General features: G+C 38.8%; 1 protein-coding gene across 11 annotated transcripts in view; it reads right to left on the bottom strand.

Moving 5' to 3' along the window:
* Positions 1–23,334, bottom strand: part of DMD (dystrophin) — a 2,097,152-nt gene that overhangs the window by 641,905 nt on the left and 1,431,913 nt on the right. For all 11 annotated transcript variants that reach the window (XM_087859359.1, XM_087859361.1, XM_087859356.1 and 8 more), the window contains one exon: positions 15,792–15,900. In XM_087859359.1, coding sequence (XP_087715485.1) covers positions 15,792–15,900 — 109 coding nt within the window. The remainder of the gene's footprint in view (positions 1–15,791; positions 15,901–23,334) is intronic.

The following is a 23,334-nucleotide window of genomic DNA, read 5'->3' as shown; positions in this document are numbered from 1 at the left end:
GTTTTTGTATTTTCACTACTGAGAAAAGCAAATGTTCTCTAAAGTGAGGAAAAATACTTTAGGCTTAATTCTCTTTATATAGGTATTACTAAATGCTTTTCAAATGACAGCAGAACACTCTTTAGTACCTATATCAGGTATTTCTTACAATCTCTTCATTTCTACTACAAAGGCTTTATAAGTTTCCATCATATGCTAGGCACATGTATTCCTATTTTTGAGTAAGCCTTTAAAACACTATTGGTAAGAAATCTTTTTCTCCTTGGAGGAAGCCTTAAAAACATTAGAGAAATACATTCAACAACCTCTATTTCCTTTATTAGCTACTATGAGTCTATCAGCAAATATTTATCTAAAAAAGGGGTTAGTAAACTACATTTTTCATGCCAAATTCGACTCACCACCCATTTTTGTAAATAAAGTTTTACTAAAACACAAGTGCACTCATTCATTTATGTACCATCGATGAATCCCAGTGCACTTCAGTAGCAGAGCTGACCTTCTGACCTGCAAAACCAAACATACTTACTATTTGGCTCTTTACAGGAAAAAAAAAAAAAAAAACAATTGCCAAACCCTGACCTAAAGCCTTCTCACAGTAATTTATATCATTAACTTAATTCTTACTGAAATAGTAGATTCTATAAACTAATAACTTACTTTATATAAAATAAGGGTTTTTTATTGGCCCCACCAAATTATATCTTCCAAGCTTCAGAAGGCATCCCCTAATTGCAACATGCTATAATTTGGTGAATAATTTCCTATCCTCACTAGTAATAGTTTGAGCAGCAATGCACTAGAAATAGAAAGATAAAAGCTTCTGTCTTGAGTCCTTTCTTATTCAGTTTCCCCAAATACAGAAAATAATAATCCTCACTCTTCAGGGATATTTTTAAGATCAAAGTAGATAATATGCACTTATAAAGAATTTTATTGCTTATGATAATTCCGATTTCAATGTTTTGTTTTCTCCATTTCTAGCCTCGCTGACTGTAGTCATAACTTGTTTTAGTTGCTATTCATGTGTCAGTCTGGCCAACCTTATCATTCATTTAGTTACTGTGCCACTGCCAATTTATTCCTTGAGTGTACATGTTTAGTATGGCTTATTACTGTCCTCATCTTTTCTGCCCACTCATTTATTTCAATCCACTCACACCCACTGCCTTTCTCACACCAGCTTTTACTATAATGCCTCAGATTTATCCACATGTGAAAGATACATACTGGTTTAGGGGCATGCTTAAGTGGGACACTGGCTAAGTGGAGAGGTCAGTGCTATCCATTTTGATGAATTCTAACAAGGCTGTTAACTGTGCTTTTATTTTCACAGAAATTTCCATATTGTCTAGTCCAGTGGCTCTTGGTATTTTTTTAAAGCATATAACCCCAGGTTCAAGTGAAATAAAGAAAAAACCTACCATAATAACCAATCATGAAAAGGAGGAGAGCGGAGGATGAGTTAAAACTGGAGAGGAGAGGTAAATGGAGGTATGCAGACATATTAGAGGGGCATATATCACTTTGAGGGCAGAAGGGGAGGCTCCCCCAAAGAGATGATGAAGCCTAGTTTTACAGGCTGTGTGCTTGCTTGGATGAAGTCCAAGTCAATATTCATTTCAATGATTTTATGCCAAAGTGAACAAGAGGGTCCACTTATTCACCGCAGCTACTAAACAAGGAAAACACCAGGTAATATTTTTGGGAAGCCAGATCTGACCAAGAAGGTTGTGATGTTCCTTAAGAAGAGATTAAATGAAGCACTGCTTAAGTAGGTTTTTTAAAAGTTAATTTTGGATTGCAGCAGGGCACTGGACTAGAGTGCTTTGTGATCTTTTCCACATCTACTTTTTATAATTCTGCTGCTGTACTTGCTGTTTGACCTTGTACTGACAGATACGAAACTAGGAGAATAAATAAAGCTCAACAGTTAAATTGTGGGAGAAACAGGCCTATCATCTCAATGCCTTTTTTTCTTTTTTTTTGTCCCCATGGCCCTATCTTCCAGGGGAAGGGGAAAAAAGAGGGAGAAAGAGAGAAAGACAGATGAAAAAACCCTACTATATATTTCTTCTTACTGAAATCACTTCCATAGGTACAAGGTTAGTACTAAGCATGAAGGGTGCTCCTATTTAAGACATGGTCCACACACGTAGCTTTAATATAAGATTTGGATGTTATGCAAGAGAAAAAAGAAGGGGGACAGAATATTTCTATCGAACTGCACTTGGAAAATAAAAGTATGAACAGTACGATAGAACTGATTCTATAGTCCACTGCATCATCCGCACTGCCAAGAGTAAGTACAGTCAACAGAAACATTTGAAGACAGGCATGGACTTGAGGAAGATACGGTTTCAGAGACACGCTATGTCTGCTTTGTACCTGGTTGTCTTTGGGATAACAACTCTTAAGTATTATTCTCCTCCTGTGGTGAGAAAGAAAATAACATGGAACCTATCCCATAAGGCTGTTTTAAGATTAAACAGAATGGCGCACAAAGAATATTTAGCAACATGGCTGGTACAGAGCAAGGCATTAATGCGTGTTAGCTCTAAGATCAATATTAGGTATGTTCGGGTCAATGCGAAAGCCAGAGGGAATAACTGAAACAGGCATTATTTTTGAAAAAAGTGATGATATGTCTAGGTATTATTGGAATAGAGGCCAACTGTGAGGCCTTTGGGACCCTCTAACAGAGTTCAACATGAAATGACAATGTTGTTTTGCCTGATTTACATCAAACCTTTGTTGTTAAAATAGATTTTCCTCAATATGCTCAATATGAAGCATTTATTCACTCAGATAATAGATACAAATCCATGCATTCAAATGTTCCTTGGAGTCAGAGATCAAGATGGAAATCCCCAGAATCATAGAGATCTGTGTCTATAAACTTGCTTATTATATTCTCATTCGAGGATGTGGGAAAGGATAGTGTCAGCTTTTTAACCAGAATCTTTTCATTACTTATCCCTGTTGGGGTTGCTGCACGTGCTGTGAGTGACCTCCAGAGATCCTCAAGCTGTATGCAGAGAGCAAATTGAATCTGAAAGCTTTATTAGACAAGTTTGTCTTTCAGCTGGTGGGAGTGGATGTTAGCCGTATTGGAAAAAAATAAAATTTCTTGTGAAACTGGGTACTGACCTTGAAAAAATCTCATCCAAAGCACACAATTCAATTCTGAGTTACGTCCTCATTTGTTAAACACAGAGTGCAGGTTCAAAAGAAAAAGGCATGTTTTACCTTAAACAAATAAGAAACAGGAAGGAAAATAATAGGGCTTCTCTTCTGATCTTGCTGGACTTAGCAAAAAATCTTATCATCAGATCATAATCGAAAAAATACTAATATGGAGGAAACAACTTTTTAAATTCGCTTTGAGAAGTAAAACTACCTTCTCCACTTATAATCCACAGTAAACATTATAGGAAGTTTATTTATATCTTTTACCCATAAATTTCTTCAAAAATAAAGAATAATCCTGAGAAGCTGAAGTAACATCAAAGATTAACTAATTTGCTTTATTTAGTTCCTGCTTTTTTAGTGTTGGAGAACAATGATTTTTTTGAAGTTATGCTAATTGTCTCAGAAGTAAGAATGGGAGGTATTATAATTTTGACTTTTTGTTTTTCTATTATAGGTCTATATTACAATTTAGGCACTGGTGTAGTTACTGCCAATAGCAATTTTGCTTAAATATTAGAATAGGTTCATTGAATGTCTGTTCAATGAACTCATCACGGATTGGGAAGCACTTTGGAAAAGGAGAAGAAAATATATTTTCTCAGAAAACATTCGAGATGAGAGAGGGAATAAAGTGAATAAATTTTCAGAGGGAGACAGCATGTTAGACCATTAAACAGAGGTTCTCAATTTGGATATCAAGACATTGTCAAGAATGAGAGGCAAGGAACGAGATGGGGGTAAGATTTAGCCTGCAAGATTTGCATCAGAGCCACAGCATATCCCTATTTGATCGATACTGCAGTCTTAACAAAACAGGATTTACCACCGAGAATGTGAGGATAAACGTATCTGTCAATTGCAGCTAAACAGAAAACAGGTTGCGATATGTAAGAATACTGAAGAGCACCAAAATCAGGCTCAGCAAATGAGGGTTTGAGTCCTGATTCTGCCACAAACCCGCTGGACAAGCATATAATCACTTAATCTCTCTGGTATTATAATTACATGGAACGTTGACGTATTTGATACAACTCCAAAATAAATGTACTATGCATCTGGTCAAAATATATCAGCTGACCATGTACTACAAGCTAGTCACTGAATAAAAAGTCACATACACAAGAGGGTATACACTGATGAACAAGATATAAAATAGGATACTCCTGGAACACAGAGTCTATTAGGAAATGAAAAATAATTACATAAATAATTTAGAAATCAAAATACTGATAAGGTTATGAAAGAGAAAAAAATATGTTTTCAGATTTTGTCATAGGAGGCTCAAGGAAAGAGTTCTGCAGAATAAGAGGTGCAACTGAGATCTAAAGAATGAGTAAGGGGAGAGATGATCCAGGTGAGAGAGTAGTAGGTATGGAAACCCTGAGCCAAAACATACGCCAAACCATATGTCAGGAAGAAGCAGACATGCTCAAGGAGCTAAAAAAGGAAGAGAGGCTAGGCTTTGAAGAGAAGGTGGGGGGTAGTGGAGCAAGAAGGGTAAGCAGGGGAACCATTACATCAGACCTTGGGGGACATGTTAATGATCTGGGGATTTATTCTAAAAGCAATGGGATACCATTCAAGGATTATAATAAATGAGGTTTACATGTTGCAGTATTATTCTTTGTGGAGCATGTTTCTATGGGGAATAGGCTAGAGAGAGGTAAATGACATCAGTTAGGAGGCAAGGTAAAATTTGATGGTAGCAGAAGGGATGGAGATGGCTGAAATAATTTGGAAGATATTTAAGTGACATTAGTAGGACTTGATGGTCGACTGGATAAGAAAACTGAAGGAGAAAAAGGTATCCATTTATGATCGCTTACCGGTACTGGCTTGAGTGGATGGTGTTGCCATTTCCTGAGATAGGGAATACAAGAAAAGCAGGTGGGGGAGTAAATTCACTAGTTCAATTTTGGACACGGTAGAGTTGAAGAGTCGGAAAGATGATCAAGTATGGATGGTGAGCGAGTTGTTGGATATATGGGTTCTCTTGAATTCACTAGTCAATACTGCACTCCTCTACCACTCCATCCAAGTTTGCTAAATCCAAGGCTGGTTCTCAGGCATTATCTTACTAGACTTACAGGCAACGTGTGACATGATTTATCAAGTCCTTCTCTTGAATTCACTTTCTTCACTTGGCTTCTAGGTTTCTGTCCTGGTTTTCCTCCTATTTCAATGACTAATCATTACTGTATCCGCAGCCTCTTACCATTAGGGTCCTCCAGGGCTGTCTTTGCAGGTCCTCTCTTTTCTATCCGCATTCACCCCTAAGCTTTCACTAGCACAACATCATGGCTCAGCTATATGCTAAAAATTGCATATTTATATCTCTAGACTGGATCTTTCTCCTAACCTCCAGGGCATATATCCTTCTACCTACTCTGCATCTACATTTCGACAACTAGTACTCATATGTAACTTAATTTGTACAAAGAGGTTTTGTTTTTTTTTTTTCATATTGCTTCCCACCACTCTGTACCTCCTACCATCTCCCCTTACTTGGTAAATGACAACACCATTCTTACAATTTTCTCATTCCCCTTATCAAATTTGTCAACCAATCCTGTTGGCTCTAGCTTTTAGACACATACAGAACCTGTCCAACTCTCATCACTTCCATTGCCCCTACTCTGGACAAATTGTCACAATTTCTCACCTAAGTTATTCTATTAGTATCCTAACTGGTCCTCTCTTGCTTCTCCACTGATCTTCTCCTTACAGTTTATTCTTAACGCACTCAGAAAATTTTTGCCAAAACTTATGTCAGATGATCTCATTTGTGGGCTCAAAAGCTTCTACTGGTTCTTTGTCTTACACAAAGTAAAAGTAAAAGTCATCCCAAAGGCCTTTAAAACTCTCCTGATCTGACCTTATCTCATAACTGCTATCCTCTTCACTCACTGTGCTCCAGCCACACTGGTTGTTCTTCCGATATTAGTCATGCCCCCCTCTCACGGCGTTTGTTAGGGTGCCATCCCTGGAATGCTGCAGCCTAGAATGCACTTCCCCCAGAAATCCACATGGCTCACATTCTGACCACATTCAAGCCTTCACCTCAATTCTACCTTTTCAGCGAAGGTGTCTCTATTAGCCTCACCCTCGTACTCCATACCCACACGCCTTACACTCTTCCCTGCTTTCTTTGCCATTGCAGTTATCACTTCAGAACACATGAACATGCTGGGGCACCTGGGCAGCTCGGTCAGTTAAACACCTGTCTTAAGCTCAGGTCAAGATCCTGGAGTGCCAGGATCAAGCCTGGAGTCAGGCTCCCTGCTCAGCAGGGAGTCTGCTTCTCCCTCTCCCTCTGCCCCTCCCCCTGCTCTCTCTCTCTCTCTCTCTCTCCCTCATTCTCTCTCTCAAATAAAATCTTAAAAAACAAGAACATTTGAACATGTTGTATCTATTTTCTTTATTGTCTATCCCCACAGAAACATTAGCTTCATGATGATACAGATATTTGTCTATTTTTCCACTGTTATACTTCTGAATTAGTGTGCAAAGTCAGAACTCAAGAGAGAGGTGTAGATTTCAAGTAAGAATGTGAGAAACTTCAACATATAGTTGGTAATTGTAACCATGCAAGTGGATGAGATTATCCAAGAGATTAAAGAATGTAAAAAAGGAAGCCTGCATTACTTTAAACATTTCAAAGCCGCACAGAGAAGGTTGAGCCAGCCAAGAAGCAGCAAAAGAGTAGCCAGGGAGGTAAGAGGAGACACAGAGTGGTGCTATGTATGTGAAAGGATAAAAGAAATGCTTCGAAACAGGAGTGGCCAACGACATTAATTGCTACTTGGAGTTTAAACATGAGGATTGAAGCGGTACTTTAACAGAGAGGTCATTCCTGGCCTTAGGGCATTTTCAGTGGCCTGAAGGAAGGATACAGCAAGGCTGCAGTGAGGGGAAGAACTAGACCCAGGAATGAAGAGAACTCTTCCTACAATAGTGGCTGTGAATGAGAGGAGAGAGATCTGCTAGTACCGGGAGGAGAATGTGTGGTTGAGGTAGAATAGTTCTGGGATGGGGAAAACATGATCATGTCTAAATCACGCGAGTCAGTTTAAAGATACTTTATATTGCAAGGGCAAACTTTTTGGATGTTCCAGTAGAGAAGGACATGACTGGCTAGGGTAAAGTGGCAGAAAAATACAAGGTCCTCAACTAGTGGCCAAATTTATTATGAGCTAGTAGTAGCATTACAGCAGGCAGAATGGTATCATCATATAAAGGTTGGAAAAGGTACTTTGTGATCTGGCTGAGTCATGAGTAGACCAGTCATTATGGAACATGGTCGAATGCTGAAGCCTATAACAGAAAAACAATATGGAAACACACTTGGGGGGAGTAGAAGGGGGGCCACAGAGATATTTAAATATTTAAGAAACAGCTTTTTTGTTGACAGGCCATGGGCACTCACCTGACTTCTGCAAAAAAGCCAAAGTTTGGAGGGAGATTAAGTAACAGACTGAAGAATGTCTAATAAAGTGAGCAGCATTGTTTTTTTCTACTCAAAAAAATGATTTAGACAGTAACTGGAACTTGGGTAAGCAGTTGAAAGATGGTCTTGAGTGTAACAGCAGTGGTGGAACTCCACCTACTCTTAATTTTTTGAGAAGAGAGCAGGCTGTTAACCTTAAGACTGCTTCTAAGAGAGAGCCTTTCCGGAAAATAGTGGAGAAGAATGAATGACCTCTCAAAGACCTTTCAGATCACAATCTTAGAATCTACAATTTAAGTGCAAACTGCTACAATTTCCTTTGGGAATCCTCTTTCTTTGAGGATAAAGTTATATTCAATTTGAAATTGATTCAGAAAAAATTTTAGAAAATATTAGGAATACATGGAGAAGTCCTTCCTTTGTGGGCTGTGGGATGCCTGCTCTCATGACCATGTTTAAATAATTGTAATTTCCACTTGATAATAGCTTGAGAAGAAATTCAACAATACCATATATTCTGTAGTGATTTTCCAGCAAAGGTCCTTTTTTGGAAGGAGTTAAATGATATAAGAAGACTAAGGTAATTTTACTGAAGTGAACACTTTACCTCTATTAAAATGCAGGATATATGCATAAATGAAAAATCTCTTATGATCAGAATGCTTTATTTAACCATTGATGTTATTCTCCTCCACACACACACACACACACACACACACACACTGAAACTTCCAGGAATGCTTCCACCAAGCATTGCAAGTGATGGATTAGAACTTCTCTTCCTTTGCCAGTTTAGACCTCAAAGCTTGGCCCCAACCAGAGATGGTAACCAAGCAATAAAACTGCCAAAAGGTTAAGAGAGGGAGAAGAAAGGGAACTTCATCACCACAAAATGGATAATTAACATCTAAATACTCTAGTTTTTACACTCCATCACCATTTTGCATATTAAAAGCACTATTGTACCCACCCTGTTAACTAGGGAACATTGTTGAGAACCTAGCCAGGGACCAGGGACTCCCGCTTGCTTACATTAGAAAGACTTCCTTCAGATCAGTTTGAGCAATACTAGGGCCTCCCCAGCAGAGTTTCCTGCTGTCACCTCCCCTTGTATAGTGTGACACATCTCATTTTATTTCAAGTACCCTCCCCTCACCCGTATCTCACTGATGCATACAAATATGATTTAATTAATTAATTGCTGCCAAGAGTTGGAGGGCCTCTGTAATTGCTCAGAGATTTGAATTATCTTGAGGAGGGTCTAAAATTCATTTCTTAAACTGTTATTATAATTGATTAGGGGGCTTCACATTTTTGGTACAAAATCTTAATCCTGGTGTACTAGACTTTGAGAAAGTTTTTAAGGTTTAAAGGTTTTAATTATAAAGCTGATAACTGTATATATGTATCTAGGTGTTTTCAGTAGAGTAATCATAAATTAATGAGGCAGAACTGATGTGACTTAACCTAAAGGTACAGCAGAAGCAGAGTCAACAGTGGGGAAACAGGGAAGCCAGGAAAGGAGAGGGGTGGCACACCTCCTTGTGTGGTTTTTGCTTATTTTAGGTAAACTCTACCCTCAGGGTGGGGCTTAAACTCATGACCCTGAGATCAAGAGTCACATGCTCTACCAACTGAGCCAGATAGGCGCCCCTCCTCCTTGTGCTTTTGAGAATGATGGGGACTCAAAAGGAGTGTAAGAATGTGAGAGTTGACAGTTTCCTTCTTTCCTTAGACATGATCATTGCAGATAAATAAAGGGCATTTTCATAATAAATTATTTTACCACAATTTAAATTAAACAAATACATAGCAGTATGCCAAGATTATATTCAGGCTCCAATTAACCTCATGCTTTTATCGAACTGCCTAGATATTTAAAGTATTATTGAAGTAGCTTTGGAATGCTTTAATTCCACTCTAAAGAGGCAAGTGAAGTTCAAATAATAAGTGTATAAATAACCTTCTATGTGAGTATTTGATATTTAAATATAGCCTTCAAAAATTTGAATGAAGATAAATGAATCACTGCTTGAGATACGGTGTTCTGATTAACAGCATCAGCTTTGGAATCACAGAGACCTAACTTTGAATTCCCACTCTGACACTTACTAGCTTTATAGCTTTGGACAAATTATTTAATCTTTCTGATCCTTGATTTTCTCATCTGCAAAATGGAAATCACAACACAATTCATTCAAAAGTATAATATTGGCACTCATTCTAAAATCTGTTGTACTTAGTTTCCTCTGGAGTAGATCGTAAGACAGGGACTTGAGTACAAGTAGTTTCACTGGTAGACGATACCAGAAAGCTGTGCTGGAAGAGTAAAGAAATGAATAGGGATGGGAAGAAAGTCTATACAAGGCATGCTCATGAACAGGTTATCACTGTGGCAACTGTGGGTCAACCCACTGGAGACGTGTGGTTTGGATCATACTCTGGAGTGGTCCTATCTAAGAAGTGAGGACGAGGTATTTATTCATCCCCTCTTGTCCATGAGTGGTTGAATGCTGTTCCAGGAATGTTTTCTCCCCAGCAATTGTAACCTGCTCTGCAAGTGGGTGAGCTTCTCCTGTGGAACAGAGTGCCTACGCAGAGTCACAGGTACTTGAATTCAGAAGCCTTGAGGTTTATAGGAAGGACTAGTGCTGAGGGGATAACAGCAAGCTAAATTGGACCCACCTGCCCCCTTCGGGTTTCTGTAAATAAAGTGTTAATGGACCACAGTCATGTCTGTTTATTTATGTATTGTCTATGGTATAGCTGCTTTGAATATACAATGACAAAGTTGACCGCATAACCCACAAAGCTGAAAATATTTACTATGTGGCTCTTTACAAGAAGTTGGTAGCACAAGTGAGATTAGAATTTAGGCTTCTTGACCTCTAATGCAGCACTTCTGTGATTACACTTGAGACTTCCTCTCTCCAAAATTAATTACAGGAAGGGATGGTTTTACCAGTGTTTAATCAACTAGAAACCTCTATTAACGGGCACTTCTATGTGTCTATATATACAATGGTCATTCATTTCATAGTTATTACCCTGGGACATTTGAAGAACTCCAATATCCTGATTTGGAGTCTTCACATTAGTATGTTCTATATGCAATTTATTTTGAAACAGCTAAATCGGGTATTGTGGAATGTGAACGTTCCCAGCCCCAGCAGCTTGCGGATAAGAAAGGATTCGCATTGACATTTACAACCAGATTTGCTGGCTCTTTGCCTCCATCTGCCATGCAGTCCTTCAGTCCCATATGAAGTCCTGTCTACCTAAATGTCCCTGAGAATCTCTAGGGGAGCTCTGTATAAGTGTGGCTATTCTCCCCTCAGATTTCTGAGCTGCTAGGCTAGGCCAATACTGCCTGGGCTCAGTGCTTTGTCCATCCTCTTGAACTTTCAAGCTACAGAGTTCTTGGGGGTGGGGAGAGAAGTGGTGGTGCTGAAATATCGTGGGGTTCCCTCTGGCATCCACAGTGCTGGATCTCACTCAAACACCACTCCACGTTGCACGCAGGAGTAGGGACGAACTCCTTCCTGTCACCACTCAGGCCCATGGTAGTAGTTCTGCAGGTGCAGTCCCAGGACCAGTAGCAGTAGCACCACCTGGGGACTTTTGAGAGATGCAAGCTCTCAGGCCTCACCCCAGATCTCCTGACTCAGTAAGACTGGGGTTGAAGCCTAACAATGTGTGTTTTAATGAGAAGTGGTTGATTTTCATGAAGGTAAATCTCAAGAATCATTGGCATAGGACAATGGATACAGACCAATGCCCTTATCTTGGCTTTCCCCCCTTCTTCTCCAATGTAATTTGTGTGAAAAGAGAGCCCCAATAACGTCTCCCGTCCACGTATGTAGCCTCTTTGCAATGACACTGCAACTCTTCTTTCAAGAGATGGTATATCTCTCCACTCCCCGAGTCTGGGCTGGCCTTACAACTTGCTCTGCCAATAGAATGGAGCAAAAGTAATGTTGTATGAATTCCAGAGTCTAGGTGTCAAGAAATCTGGTGGCTCCCACTCTCACCCTCTTGAAATGCTGTACAGAGGATGCCATATAATGAAAGTCTGGTCCAGCCTACTGGAGGAGGAGAGGCCTTGTGAAGAACCCAGGTTCTCCAGCCACCAGCCAGGTAGCAGATACAGTTTTCGAAGATTCTATGTATTATTTGAGAGTGAGAGAGAGTGAGCACAAGCAGGGGGAAGAGAGAGAAGGAAAGGGAGAAGTAGACTCTCTACTGAGCAGGGAGCCCGACACATGGCTCCGTCCCAGGACACCCCCCCCCCAGGACCCTGGGATCATGACCTGAGCCGAAGGCAACTGCTTCACCCACTGAGCCACCCAGGTGCCTCCCGACTAGCAGATATTTGAGTGAGTCCATTTTCGACCATCCAGGTCCTGTTGAGGTGCCAGAGAACTGCATGCACATGAACGACCCCTAGCAAGACCTTCAGACTCACCATCCAGCTTATCACAGCCCCAACTGCAGACCCACAGAATCATGAGCAGGTAAATACCTCCTGTATTAGGCCATTACATTTGTGGTGTTTTTATTTAGAGATAGGTAACTGATACACTCAGGTATCGAAGCAACAGTGACTGTAAAAAGTTTTTTTTTTTTTCCCCAGCATGCTTATTTATCTTATAAATTGAAACAATTTATACGGCTCAGGCAGGATCGCCTTATCATATTATATAATTTAAGTAGGCAGCCATAAGGGAACTTAGTTTAGTATTTTTTAAAAAGCCCTTGGGGCCTGTTTCCACACAAATAAAAAGTATTCAGCCAGATGAAAATTTCAATGATGATTCCAGGTTCAGAGTTCTATAATTCTAAGAAATTCAAACAGAATAAATTGATTTCTTCTACTCCTTAAGTAGAAGAAAACAGCAGCATATCTCACTTTTATTCCTCATACATCCAAGATTGAGTTAAATAACATTAACTACTGGCTAGCTGCTTCCATATCTAGAATTTCCATTAGCTTCTTGGACAGAGAGATAGTGCAAGGCACAGCAAAAAAACAAAACAAAACAAAACACAACCCAGGCCTTGGAGCCTGACATACTTGGATTGGAATCCTGGCTCTGTTTCTTCCCAGCTGTGTGGTCTTAATCTAGCTATTTTCCTCTTCAAGCCTTGGGATACTCACCTTATAAAAATTTTGCATTTATGTATTTTGCAATTATTTTGAGGATGAAGGCATATATGGAAAAGCAAGTAGCACAACAGTAGGAGTGCAATGGAGAAAACTTGCTATGATAAATTCTATAAATATATCGTATTACAACATAGTCCATGAGATAATAAGCATATATATGATGTATCCTACAAATTAGATTCTCCTTTTTTTATATTGTATTTATTCCCGATTAACTTTCTGGAAGTCAGGAATATAAACAATCCTTAATTCTGATGTTTAAACCACCACATTAAAGAAAGAAGAATGTTCTATTTGAGTAAAAGCAGCTCTGCATCTACCAGCCTCCTTACTGATGCTTTTCATTCAACTGTGCATTTCACAGTTTTGCTTTACGCCCAGCTTTGCGTCAGTTTGCTACAGGGGATGAAAAGCCCCTGCTTTTGAGAAAATTCCTCTCTCCCTCAGTTCTTCTCCAGCTCTGATCCCAACTCTGCCAGCTCTCCGCAGTGGCTTGGAGCTTGAGGGCATTCCCAGACTCTCCCTACTGGCAGCAAGAGTGGAGGGAGTAGGGGGAGGTGAGACTCAGGTGGGGGACAAGGAAGTAGGGCAGGAGTTGGGAAAGATGCTGTCACCCACTGCTTTGGCCACGTGTCCCCTCACCCTCTGCTCTGGTATCCCTGGTCTTTTTGATATTCCCCCATCTTCCTCTACTACAAGGCCTTTGCTCTCGCTGTTCTCTCTGTGCCTACTAGAATAGTTTCCCCAGACAAATGCATGCTACCTCCTCACTTCCATCAGCTTCCTGATGTTCTCGAATGTTCTTAGTAGAAAAGCTTTCCTGACTGAACTACAGACAATCATGTCTTCATTCCCACTCCTTTTCTCTCCTACCCTGGTCTCTTGTTCTCCTTAACTACATTTCTCACACTTCACTATGCACACCTGAATCACCCAGGGAGCCTATGAAAATGCAGATTCTGTTTCACTGGGTCTGTGGTAGGGCCTGAGAGTCTGCATTTCTAACAAGCACCCATTTGATATCAATCTGTAGACTACACTTGGGAACACCTGACAATATTGAGATCATATCTATTTTCTTATTTATTAGCTCATTATTTTTCTCTTCCAATCAGAGTACATGTTTCATGAGCGGAGAGACTACCTTATTTGACTTATTATCCTCGGCACTTAGTATGATGCCCAATACACAAAAATTACTCAATAAATACTTATCAAGTGAATAAATTACCTATGTTGTTGGAAATTCAAACTAGAATTTGGAATGCTTTTTCCATTACAAACATTATTGTTACATTTAGGTCCTTTATAGGTTAAATAGATTTCTGTGCCCTTGCTTTGCAAGCTTCCTACCATGTGTAAAGTGGCTTAAGTAGGAGCATAAACCCATAATTACGTTCAGAGTTCAACAAACTTATAAACAAATCATTGGAGTCCAATCTTTTTACAGAGTTACAGAGTGAGGCTGAACACACCAGAGAAAGCTAGAGAACAAATACCAATAAATGATTATATAGGAACAAGCTATGCACATGTGCTAAGGGAACCAAAAATTATAGGTCATAAAAAGAAATAAAACTGATATAATTACTTGAATATAAACTCTGACATAGCAACTTTAGTGTCCCGGATTGACAAAACAAAACAAAACAAAAGCAAAACAAAACAAGAATGCTTGCACATCTTTTTCAAGTTTCCAATGTCATGAAATGGAACTCTGATGTGTGCTCAGAAACCCCAGGGGGCACATGAGACACACTGTCCCTAGATTCTATAACCGCTTTTAGCCCAAACGATATTTATGCCTTCTACTGAATGATCACTGCGCTATCCTGGTTGTGGTATTGCCAGTGTGGTGTACTGCTACTGGATAGCAAATAAAAATCAACTTTATTTGAAGAAGCAGTCACCATGTTTTAAGTTTTCAATCATTTGATCTTTGAAAAACAGACAAGGCAAAAAACAAACAACCCCCCCCCCACCCCCAAGATGTTCTTTGTTCTGCCTAATTCTAGAACTGGCGCAGCCAAGTTTTCTGGCTCCTTTCCCCTGAGATCCAAAGCCAGCATTAACACTGCCACGGAGATTTTATGCATACCTTCCATTAACAAATGAATAAAAACTGAAGTAAAATAAACTGAAAATATTCAGGAAAAACAAAAATCAAAGCTAGGGCTAAATGAAGAAACATTTCTTCCCAAGTCTGCTTGTGGTAGTCATGGTCTATTTTTCTTTTTTCCTGAACCAAACATGGAAGAGCTCTTGAAGTTGTTTTCCGAAGGGACGGTGGTGGGAGGGGTGCCAGGGAGACCATGTGCCTTCCTGTGGTTTCAGTGATTTTTATCGGCGTATTTGAAGAATACTGTCCAAACGACGGAGGATTCATTGCGACGGAATCGTCATGTACTAGTGTTAGTCGGTACTCAGGTACCCCACCCTGATCCCCTCTTCAGGAACACATACCCATCCCTGCTGCTGGAAGTATCAGTTGCTGCTGGTATTCCTTACTAGGAATTACCTTTGGCCCCAGAAAAACTCTTTTAAGGTCTCCCTTTCACCCCACTAGGCAGCCCAAAGCTGAGCAATGACTGGCTGGTTCGGGAATATAAATGCCATCCTTCTCCTTGCCATTCTGGACAGCCTTCGGAGCCAGCCCAGCTCTCAGGCTCCCGTGGAAGTGGCTGAGGCCTCTATTACAGTCAAATGGCCCTTCAGCCTCTTCCACCGTCTACTCTCTTGTACCTTTCTTTGTCACAGATGTAGTTCCAGAGAACATACCCCAATATACTTTTGTCATCCCGCACTCTGAATCAGAGGATATTTCTAAGGCACCGACTCTACGGCATTTTGCATAGTAAATAACACAAAAGTTTATTCCTATTTTCATAATTGCAGCAGATTTTCCCTTACATCCAGAAATCACCTCACTGTTGTGCTTCTGAACAAACGGCTGCAGCCAAAGAGCATGTGATTCAGCATACTTACGGGCTCCGACAGTGGTCAGTACAGGAGCCGGGCCGGGCTGCTTTGCCCTCAGCTCTTGAAGTAAGTGGGTTACCGCCTTCCAATCAGAGCTCAGATCTTCCAGCTTTCTCTTTAATAGAAAAGCATACATGTTATGTATTTGATTAACATCTTAAAGATAACTTAATTCACGTTATTAATTCATTTTGTGAAAACATTATTGTATTTCTATTGTATTTTACTTCTAAATTAATTTTTCTAGGTAGAGCTCCTTTCAAAGGTATTATAATTATTTTAGCCAACCACCCTACAAATATTTATTGATTGTGTCCTGCATTCAGACTCTTGCTCCAGGCACAATTTCATTTAAAGGAAGTACAGTGCAAACCTTAACGAATGGAAAACAAACACAAACAAAAAACACTGTCATCTCAGCAACTGTCTTGACCCTCTTGAACAGTATCTAGTGTGGCTGCATAGAAGAATTATCCAGAGAATATTAAAAAATATCATAATGTCCTGGCTCACCCCAGATCAATTATATTAGAACCTCTTGAAGGGAGAGGTTGGAGTACACATGGAGACACGACACTCGGAGTTCACTTCAAGGAAGGACTCTTGTTCCAAATGGTGGAAAAGATGGCAGTGGTCCTTCAGGGACAATCTCAGCTGCAGAGAGCTGCCATGGGCAAGCACGTGCCCTTACCAAGACAGCCCTCATTCAATGACCAATCAAGGTGAGGGTATAAAGGCTCGGCCCATTTTGCTCAGAGTAGGACAATTCTGAAGTGTCATTTCAGCTGCAGGGCTCTCTGTGGAGTCACCAAGCCTGTATGTGACCAGTACGGTGCTGGTATATATTTAACAACTCTCTGGGGAAAAAAAAATCCTAATTTTCATGTTTGCCAATTTCTATCATGTCAATACTCCCACCGTAGCAAGTTTTACTTTACCAAGATGTCAAGTGGCTCACAAAATGCCTGAAAATTTGACTAAAGACCCTCATGAGCAGATATGAGGTGACTCCAGTACACCAGTCATTAGCATTATGGTTACTTATTGCCAGTAGACTGTGAACAGAAATAATATACGTCAAGTCTGGGCCGAGGCTTTTAAAGAATGTGTGAGGCTTCTCTACCCTTTCCACTGGCTGGAAGCAAAGGAGTCTAAGGTCCTAGGGAAAACCTTTTCAATGGTTTGGGGAGGAGAATTAATCCTAATGCCCTGGAGCAGCAGTTCTCATACTTTGGGATCGTCAGAGCCACCTGGATTCTGCGTGAAACCACTGATAGCTGGGTCCCAGCCACACGGTTCTAGATTCAGTAGGTCTTGGGTAGGACCCAAGAACTTGCACTTCTAACAATTTTCTAGTTGATGCTGAGGCTGATTGTCCAGAACCAAAGCCTAAGGTGCTCATTATACCTAATGAGTTAGCTAAGCATTGACAGTGGACTAGATATGCATCATCCTTGAGAGAAATATGAAAATAGGTCCTTAAATCATTTTCTGTAGCACTTAATTCTCTTAAGAAATCCCATTTAAGGAAAGCTGCCAAGGGAATAAGTCCTAAAACAAATACTAAAAATTCATCACTTCCTAATTTATATCATCTAGGCTCTTGAGGTTTCTGATGTCTATTGTGTCTGACATGACAGCAAACCAGGGCTTTTATTTTTTTTTTAGTCCACAGTGCATTTTGTGAAACATTTATTATCATATCAATGAATATAACTCTTTATTTATTGAAACATAAGCCTTGAATCCAAAAGGAAACAAACAATACCTCTGATCAGTGAGGAATACCACCATTGAAAGTCATGTCATGTGGAAGATATTTTTCCACTCGGACCTCAGAGCTAAACGCTGAGAATATTATAAAAAGCTAATGAATTAATACAGTTTTGGTCTCCTGATTCCCTTGCAAAGTTGCAGTGACTTCACAAGGACAGAATATTACGAATAACCATGCTGATAACAAGACGTAGCAACAGATAATAGGGAGGAGATAATACACATAAAAGCAGATACTGAGAAAATGTAGAGGTCTTGGTCATTTCTGGACGTGCTAGCAGGGCAACATAAGGTAAGATCTCATCATACATCATTTAACTTATAGTAAGTCACCTACATGTGCTGAGAGAAAGAGATTGAGAGATTACAGATTGATTTCAATACTGCTGGGATCTGCCCACTCTTTCACTCAATGGGCATATGGCTCCAGAGTGGCCAAGGAGAGATGGGAGCTTTCTGTTCCGATAGTTGCCTTAGTTTCAACTGTCTTCTCACGGTGTAAGCATGTCACTGCATTGAGTTTGCTTCTAATATTTAAAGATATGTATTTATCTTACAGTCTGGCTTCTAAAAGCAAATTAACTACTTCATCTGGCTCTCAACTGAATAAACAGTGATCTGGATTAAACTTCATATTCCACGTGCATCAGTGTATAACAAAACAGAACGGTAACTGATATTTATAACGATTCCCCTGAAAATAAACGCAAGCTTCAATTCCATTGTGCTTTAGAAGTCCCGGATTTCAGTCTTAACTCATTGCTACAGCTTATGTGATAGTTGGCAAATCAGATAAGTCACTCAGATTTATCATCCTTGAAACGTGGATATAATACCACCACCTAACTCATAGCTCTGTTGGAGAAACTAAATGAGATATTTTATGATAAAGAACTCTATGAACTGTGAAGTACTATAAAATTGTTGGTTAGTTATTATGCACTACTTAATGAAGCAAAACAGAAGAGGGTCAACAAAAATTTTCATTAAAATATTAAAATGAAAATATTTCAATATGTAAAGGACAAGGTTTTGGTTATTCTAAAAATAACATGTTTATATATTCAGTTTCCTTTTATTAATATATATATTTGGAACAGTCTATTCATTTATTTGAATGTTATCTTGCCCGCTGTTACTTTCAGATGGGTGTGTTACTATAATTTCAAATGCAGTAATTAAAAAAAATGAAGGCGTGTCCCCGATGTACCACAAACATCTGAGGACACTGTTCAGTGTCAAAAATGCAGTAAGCTTAGAATTGTATATTCCCCAAACTTTCGTAACGATTAGCAATAGATTTTGATTCAGCTGGTGACGAAAACATTCTCGCAACTTCTTCAAGTCTCACACATACTTCAGAGTTGAATTCGATGATCTATTTATTACAGAAGTTTGTTTGTTGGTCTGGCTTGGTTTTGCTTTTTGGTACTCTGGCAAGTGCCCAAATTTTCTCCTCTCCCATCTTTGCTATTAACTCCTTTCAGGTAGGAAAGCACGTTTGGTTGCAGCAACTAATGCAGTGTTCCTCACATAACGAACTTGAAGCAGGGCTCAATACAAATCTATAGAAGGTAATGATTTCTTCATCATGTTAATACTCCTTAGCCAGATTTATGGGAATGAAATATATGTCTGAATGTCAACATCTTTAAATATAAAATGAGTGGGATAATAATGATCAAGTCCCATTCTTGGATTAGAGTTCCAGAATTTGAAAAATTTGAATATACTAAGTAACTTGCTGACCCCAGGCTTTCCCCACAAGAGCCCCTCAAAAATCAACAATCATAGGAGATTCCTATTTTACCCAGGGGGAGAAACTTGGAGAGCATTTTTTAAAAATGATAAACTGAGTTTCATTAGAGGGGACCTTTGCAACTGAGCACTATGGTCCATGGTATATAAGTTGCTTGGACATAATCATTAAATGTTAAGACAATTATCTCAAACAATGTGAAATTTATTCTTTATCAAGAGCAGAAATTAATCGTAAGAAACAAATGATTTCTGAGTAGGGCTTTCCTTTTTAAATTTAAAATGGAATAGAGTTTTAAACTCCATGTGAGTTTGGGATTTTTCAAATTTAAAAATCTTACATGTGTCTCCTGTGTCAACATCTGGAAAGAAATGAACATCGGCTACATAAATAACTGAATCCACGCACAGCTCTATGTGCACAGACATGCCTGTGAATGTTGTAACTGAGACATCTATGTCTCTATGTCTGTCTTTATTAGTGCAATTATTACAACTGAGGGCCAGGGGTGAAATTCGAATCTCTAAATGCTTGCCCAGTTCCAGCACGAGCTACCGAGTAAGCCTCAACTGAGACTTTCCCTCCAAGTATTTCCTCAGAAAAGAGTCGACTCATATTATTAGAGTCCTCATAATGAGGACTTTTCTGTCCACTGTGAATAAAAAAATCTGCACAGTAGCTTGCAATAACCTCAAGAGATGGGAATCTGGGATGCTTATAGAAGTCATCGGACAGAATTGGTTAATAATAGTTTTGTTTTTTTTTTAAGGTGAAGAAGGTTCGTAAAGCATTAGCAACTATTACTGGGGTATAACCTCACGCTTACCAGCAGTGAAGGGCATTGTAAACAAATCTTTTAAAGACAGTTTAAAAAAGCAAAATAATATGTGACTCTGATGGGCTGATAAATAATACATATTTAAGAAAAATGAAAAGATTCTCTCGCCTAATAGCTTGTGAATAGGCAGTGAGCTTGGAGGTGAAAATTCCAGTGAGGAAGTAAAAAATGGCCCTTTTGGTAACTGGCAGCTAGCTAGGCGTGATGGCCCTGATTGAACATAAAGAACAGTCACAGAAAATAAACTGCACACAGACAACGCCAACCCAGGGCCATGTTTCAACAATACAGAGACGAGGCCACTCTACCACCACAAAAAGGACTAATATAACGCATTTGCTACTTCTTCAACAGTGACAGCTCTGCCCTGCTTCAGTCCTCTCACCTTCTAGAGAAAAATTATTATTAAAGATACCCAATCACCACATTGACTCTGTTGACAGCATCTAATCCAAATGGCTTCCATTTCCCTAATCCCTCCTCAGAATCATCTAGCCAACTGAACCCTGTAAGCAGCTCTTTCTAACCCCCTCTTACTGAGATGCCCCACAGTCTCCCTGGAGAGATTTCTCCCTTGCTGCGGTAAACTAAAAATCCTAACTTTTTGATTATAGGTATGTTCCTAGTAGTCTTTGGTTGGACAGCTTTAATGACATCATACAGGGATTCAAACAGTGCCATCCATTTTGCAAATAACTTGGAAGATGGTGAGCTCTAGAATTCTGGAATATACATGTGAAGAGTGTGAGGGAACCTGTTTCACAGAATATAATACAGCAAAAGCAATATTTCTAAAAAGTGAGTTATTCTGTAACACGAGATTTAGAATATGGAAATGCTGCTCAATTAAGAAATTAAATATAATTCAACATTTGCAATCTCATCCTCATTCCTAAATGTTCATAAGTTGCTCAAAAATCTATTATAAATCGTATTTTCCTCATGAGAAAGTGGGGCTCTCCTTATTTTCAAGCATATGTAATTGGCATTCATTCAGCCTCTTACAAAGACTTTTCCTCAGTTGTAAACCTAACTTATATTTTTAAAAAACGAAATTCTGCTACTCAAGTATTAATAAATTATAAAATCTCTCTAATATTGTTACTTTCTTTCAGTAATTCTTCTCCCAACTTCTTCTATAAGCACTGACACAGAAATTGTGTTCACCAAATGCATGAGTCAAAATGGACCTATTCATTTCGGGGGGACAGATTTATGGCTATTATCTCTCTAGTGATTTCTGATGTTATAAAAAAATTGCACCAGATAAACTAGATCATGTACCTGACAGAGCATGTATAAAAGCCCAATATTGTTATAAGTATAATATTTCATTAGGGAAGATTTTAACCAATAAGACACCATTCAACCTGCTATACCATCTAAAAATCTTCAGACATACATCCGTTGTGAGTAATGTATTAAAAATTATCAGGCAAACAAATAAACCCTAAGGAAGTTCTTGGAAATGTTATGATGTTGTTATTAGCAGAACAAACTTGTTGGAAAAAAACAAGCTTAATCTAGTTAATTAACAACAAAACAGCTGGGAAAATGAAACATCCCTGGTTGTGACTGACTTTAATTGAAAATGACTAATGACGCTGTCATTCTGCAGCTACTACTTGAGGAAACAATGCCTGGAAGATTATAATAGCCCTCTTGACCATTTGCCTACAGCAATTATTTTGTGTTAAAGGTTGGGGTGGAACACTTTGACCAAATACAGAAGGCCCCAAACACCTTACGTATTCTGTTACGTTTAAAAAGAATTCAAGAACGTTAGTAAAATAGATCATTAGATTCATGGTAACCAGATTTTGTTTTTATAATCTGAAAAGGTAGCAAAGCAAACCAGCTGGTTTCATCTCATCACTTCAGCAAGTAACCAAGACATTTTAAATCTCATTAATGTTCTCACTTCTGATATATGGAAGATGATATAAGTATTCCAAAATACAAACACACATTGAAAACGTTTTAACAGAAAGAGTAGTGTTGTAAGTTGAGATAAAAAATGAGTATCAATAGAAGAAAATGTCTTCTAACTGCTTTAGTTCAAAAGAGAGTTAAAAAAAACACCTTAAAACCAATAACAACTGTCTTTTTCTTTTTTCTTTTTTTTGGTGGTTGTCAATATTGTTGTTACTGATGGCAGTTGTTAACTGCTGCTTCTAAACTGCGAAATTACTCTGTGGAAAGTGGAATATACTAAAAAAGATTCTGTCAGCAGCATTATCATAAAATATTATTACCAAAGGGATAACTTAAGCAAAATGTTTAACAATTTATCTAATTTATCTGATCCATCTTCAATTTCTGAAGATGAAGGAACCATATACAAATCAAAAGAAATAAAACTGTGCATGTGTGCATGCATGTGTGTGTGTGTGAGTGGGGGGGGGAGAGAAAAAGGAGACAGAAAGCAAAACAAGAATGCTTTTTTCTTCAATCACATTATTCTAAAAATTCCCCAATAATTTTCCATCAGAGACCTAGTGCTACGTTTATGTCATTAGAACTGTCTCGTAACAATATATTTGACGTTTACCAGGAAATTCTCAAAGAAAAGAAGGAAGAAGTGGGTTAGTCGGGGATGACAAAAAAGGAAACTAAAAATTTACTATTTTGAACATTAAAGATATCCTAGAGAAAGTGATGAAGTGAAGGAAAAGGGGGGAAAATCAATAGGGATGAGGCCAGCTTCCAAAGAGAACTCAGCTTGGGAGGTGAGCACAGGAGCCGGACAGACAGACAGACTGATGCAGCATGTGGAGGCTCCAATAGACAGTCAGTTTCCTAAGAAACAGAATCATTCTCTGAAACGTCCTCAATTAGAATGTCTGTAAGCGGAGGACATACTAACTATCCATTTAAATACTAGATCTTATGTGTGTGTGTGTGCATATATATATATATATATATATATATATATATATATATATACCATGAAGAGTTCTCATTTTCTTTTTTAAGAATATCACTTTCTTCTTCATAACTTATCATTTCCAAATGAATCTTCCCCCAAAAATAGAACCAAACTTTTTTCATGAAAATACGCTGCAGGCTACTCATACCCCTTTTTCTTCTATGAAGGGGTGAGAAATTAGGAAGTTAAGGAGAAAAGGAGTTAGGAGTAGCACAATTTTTAAATTTGGATATATGAAATGAAAATT

Source organism: Ursus americanus, chromosome X, assembly GCF_024610735.1.
Source record: "Ursus americanus isolate L20-20 chromosome X, mUrsAme1.1.p, whole genome shotgun sequence".
NCBI classification, from domain to species: Eukaryota; Metazoa; Chordata; class Mammalia; order Carnivora; family Ursidae; genus Ursus; species Ursus americanus.
The sequence above is the reverse complement of the archived record's forward strand: the minus strand, read 5'-3'. Positions and strand labels throughout refer to the sequence as shown.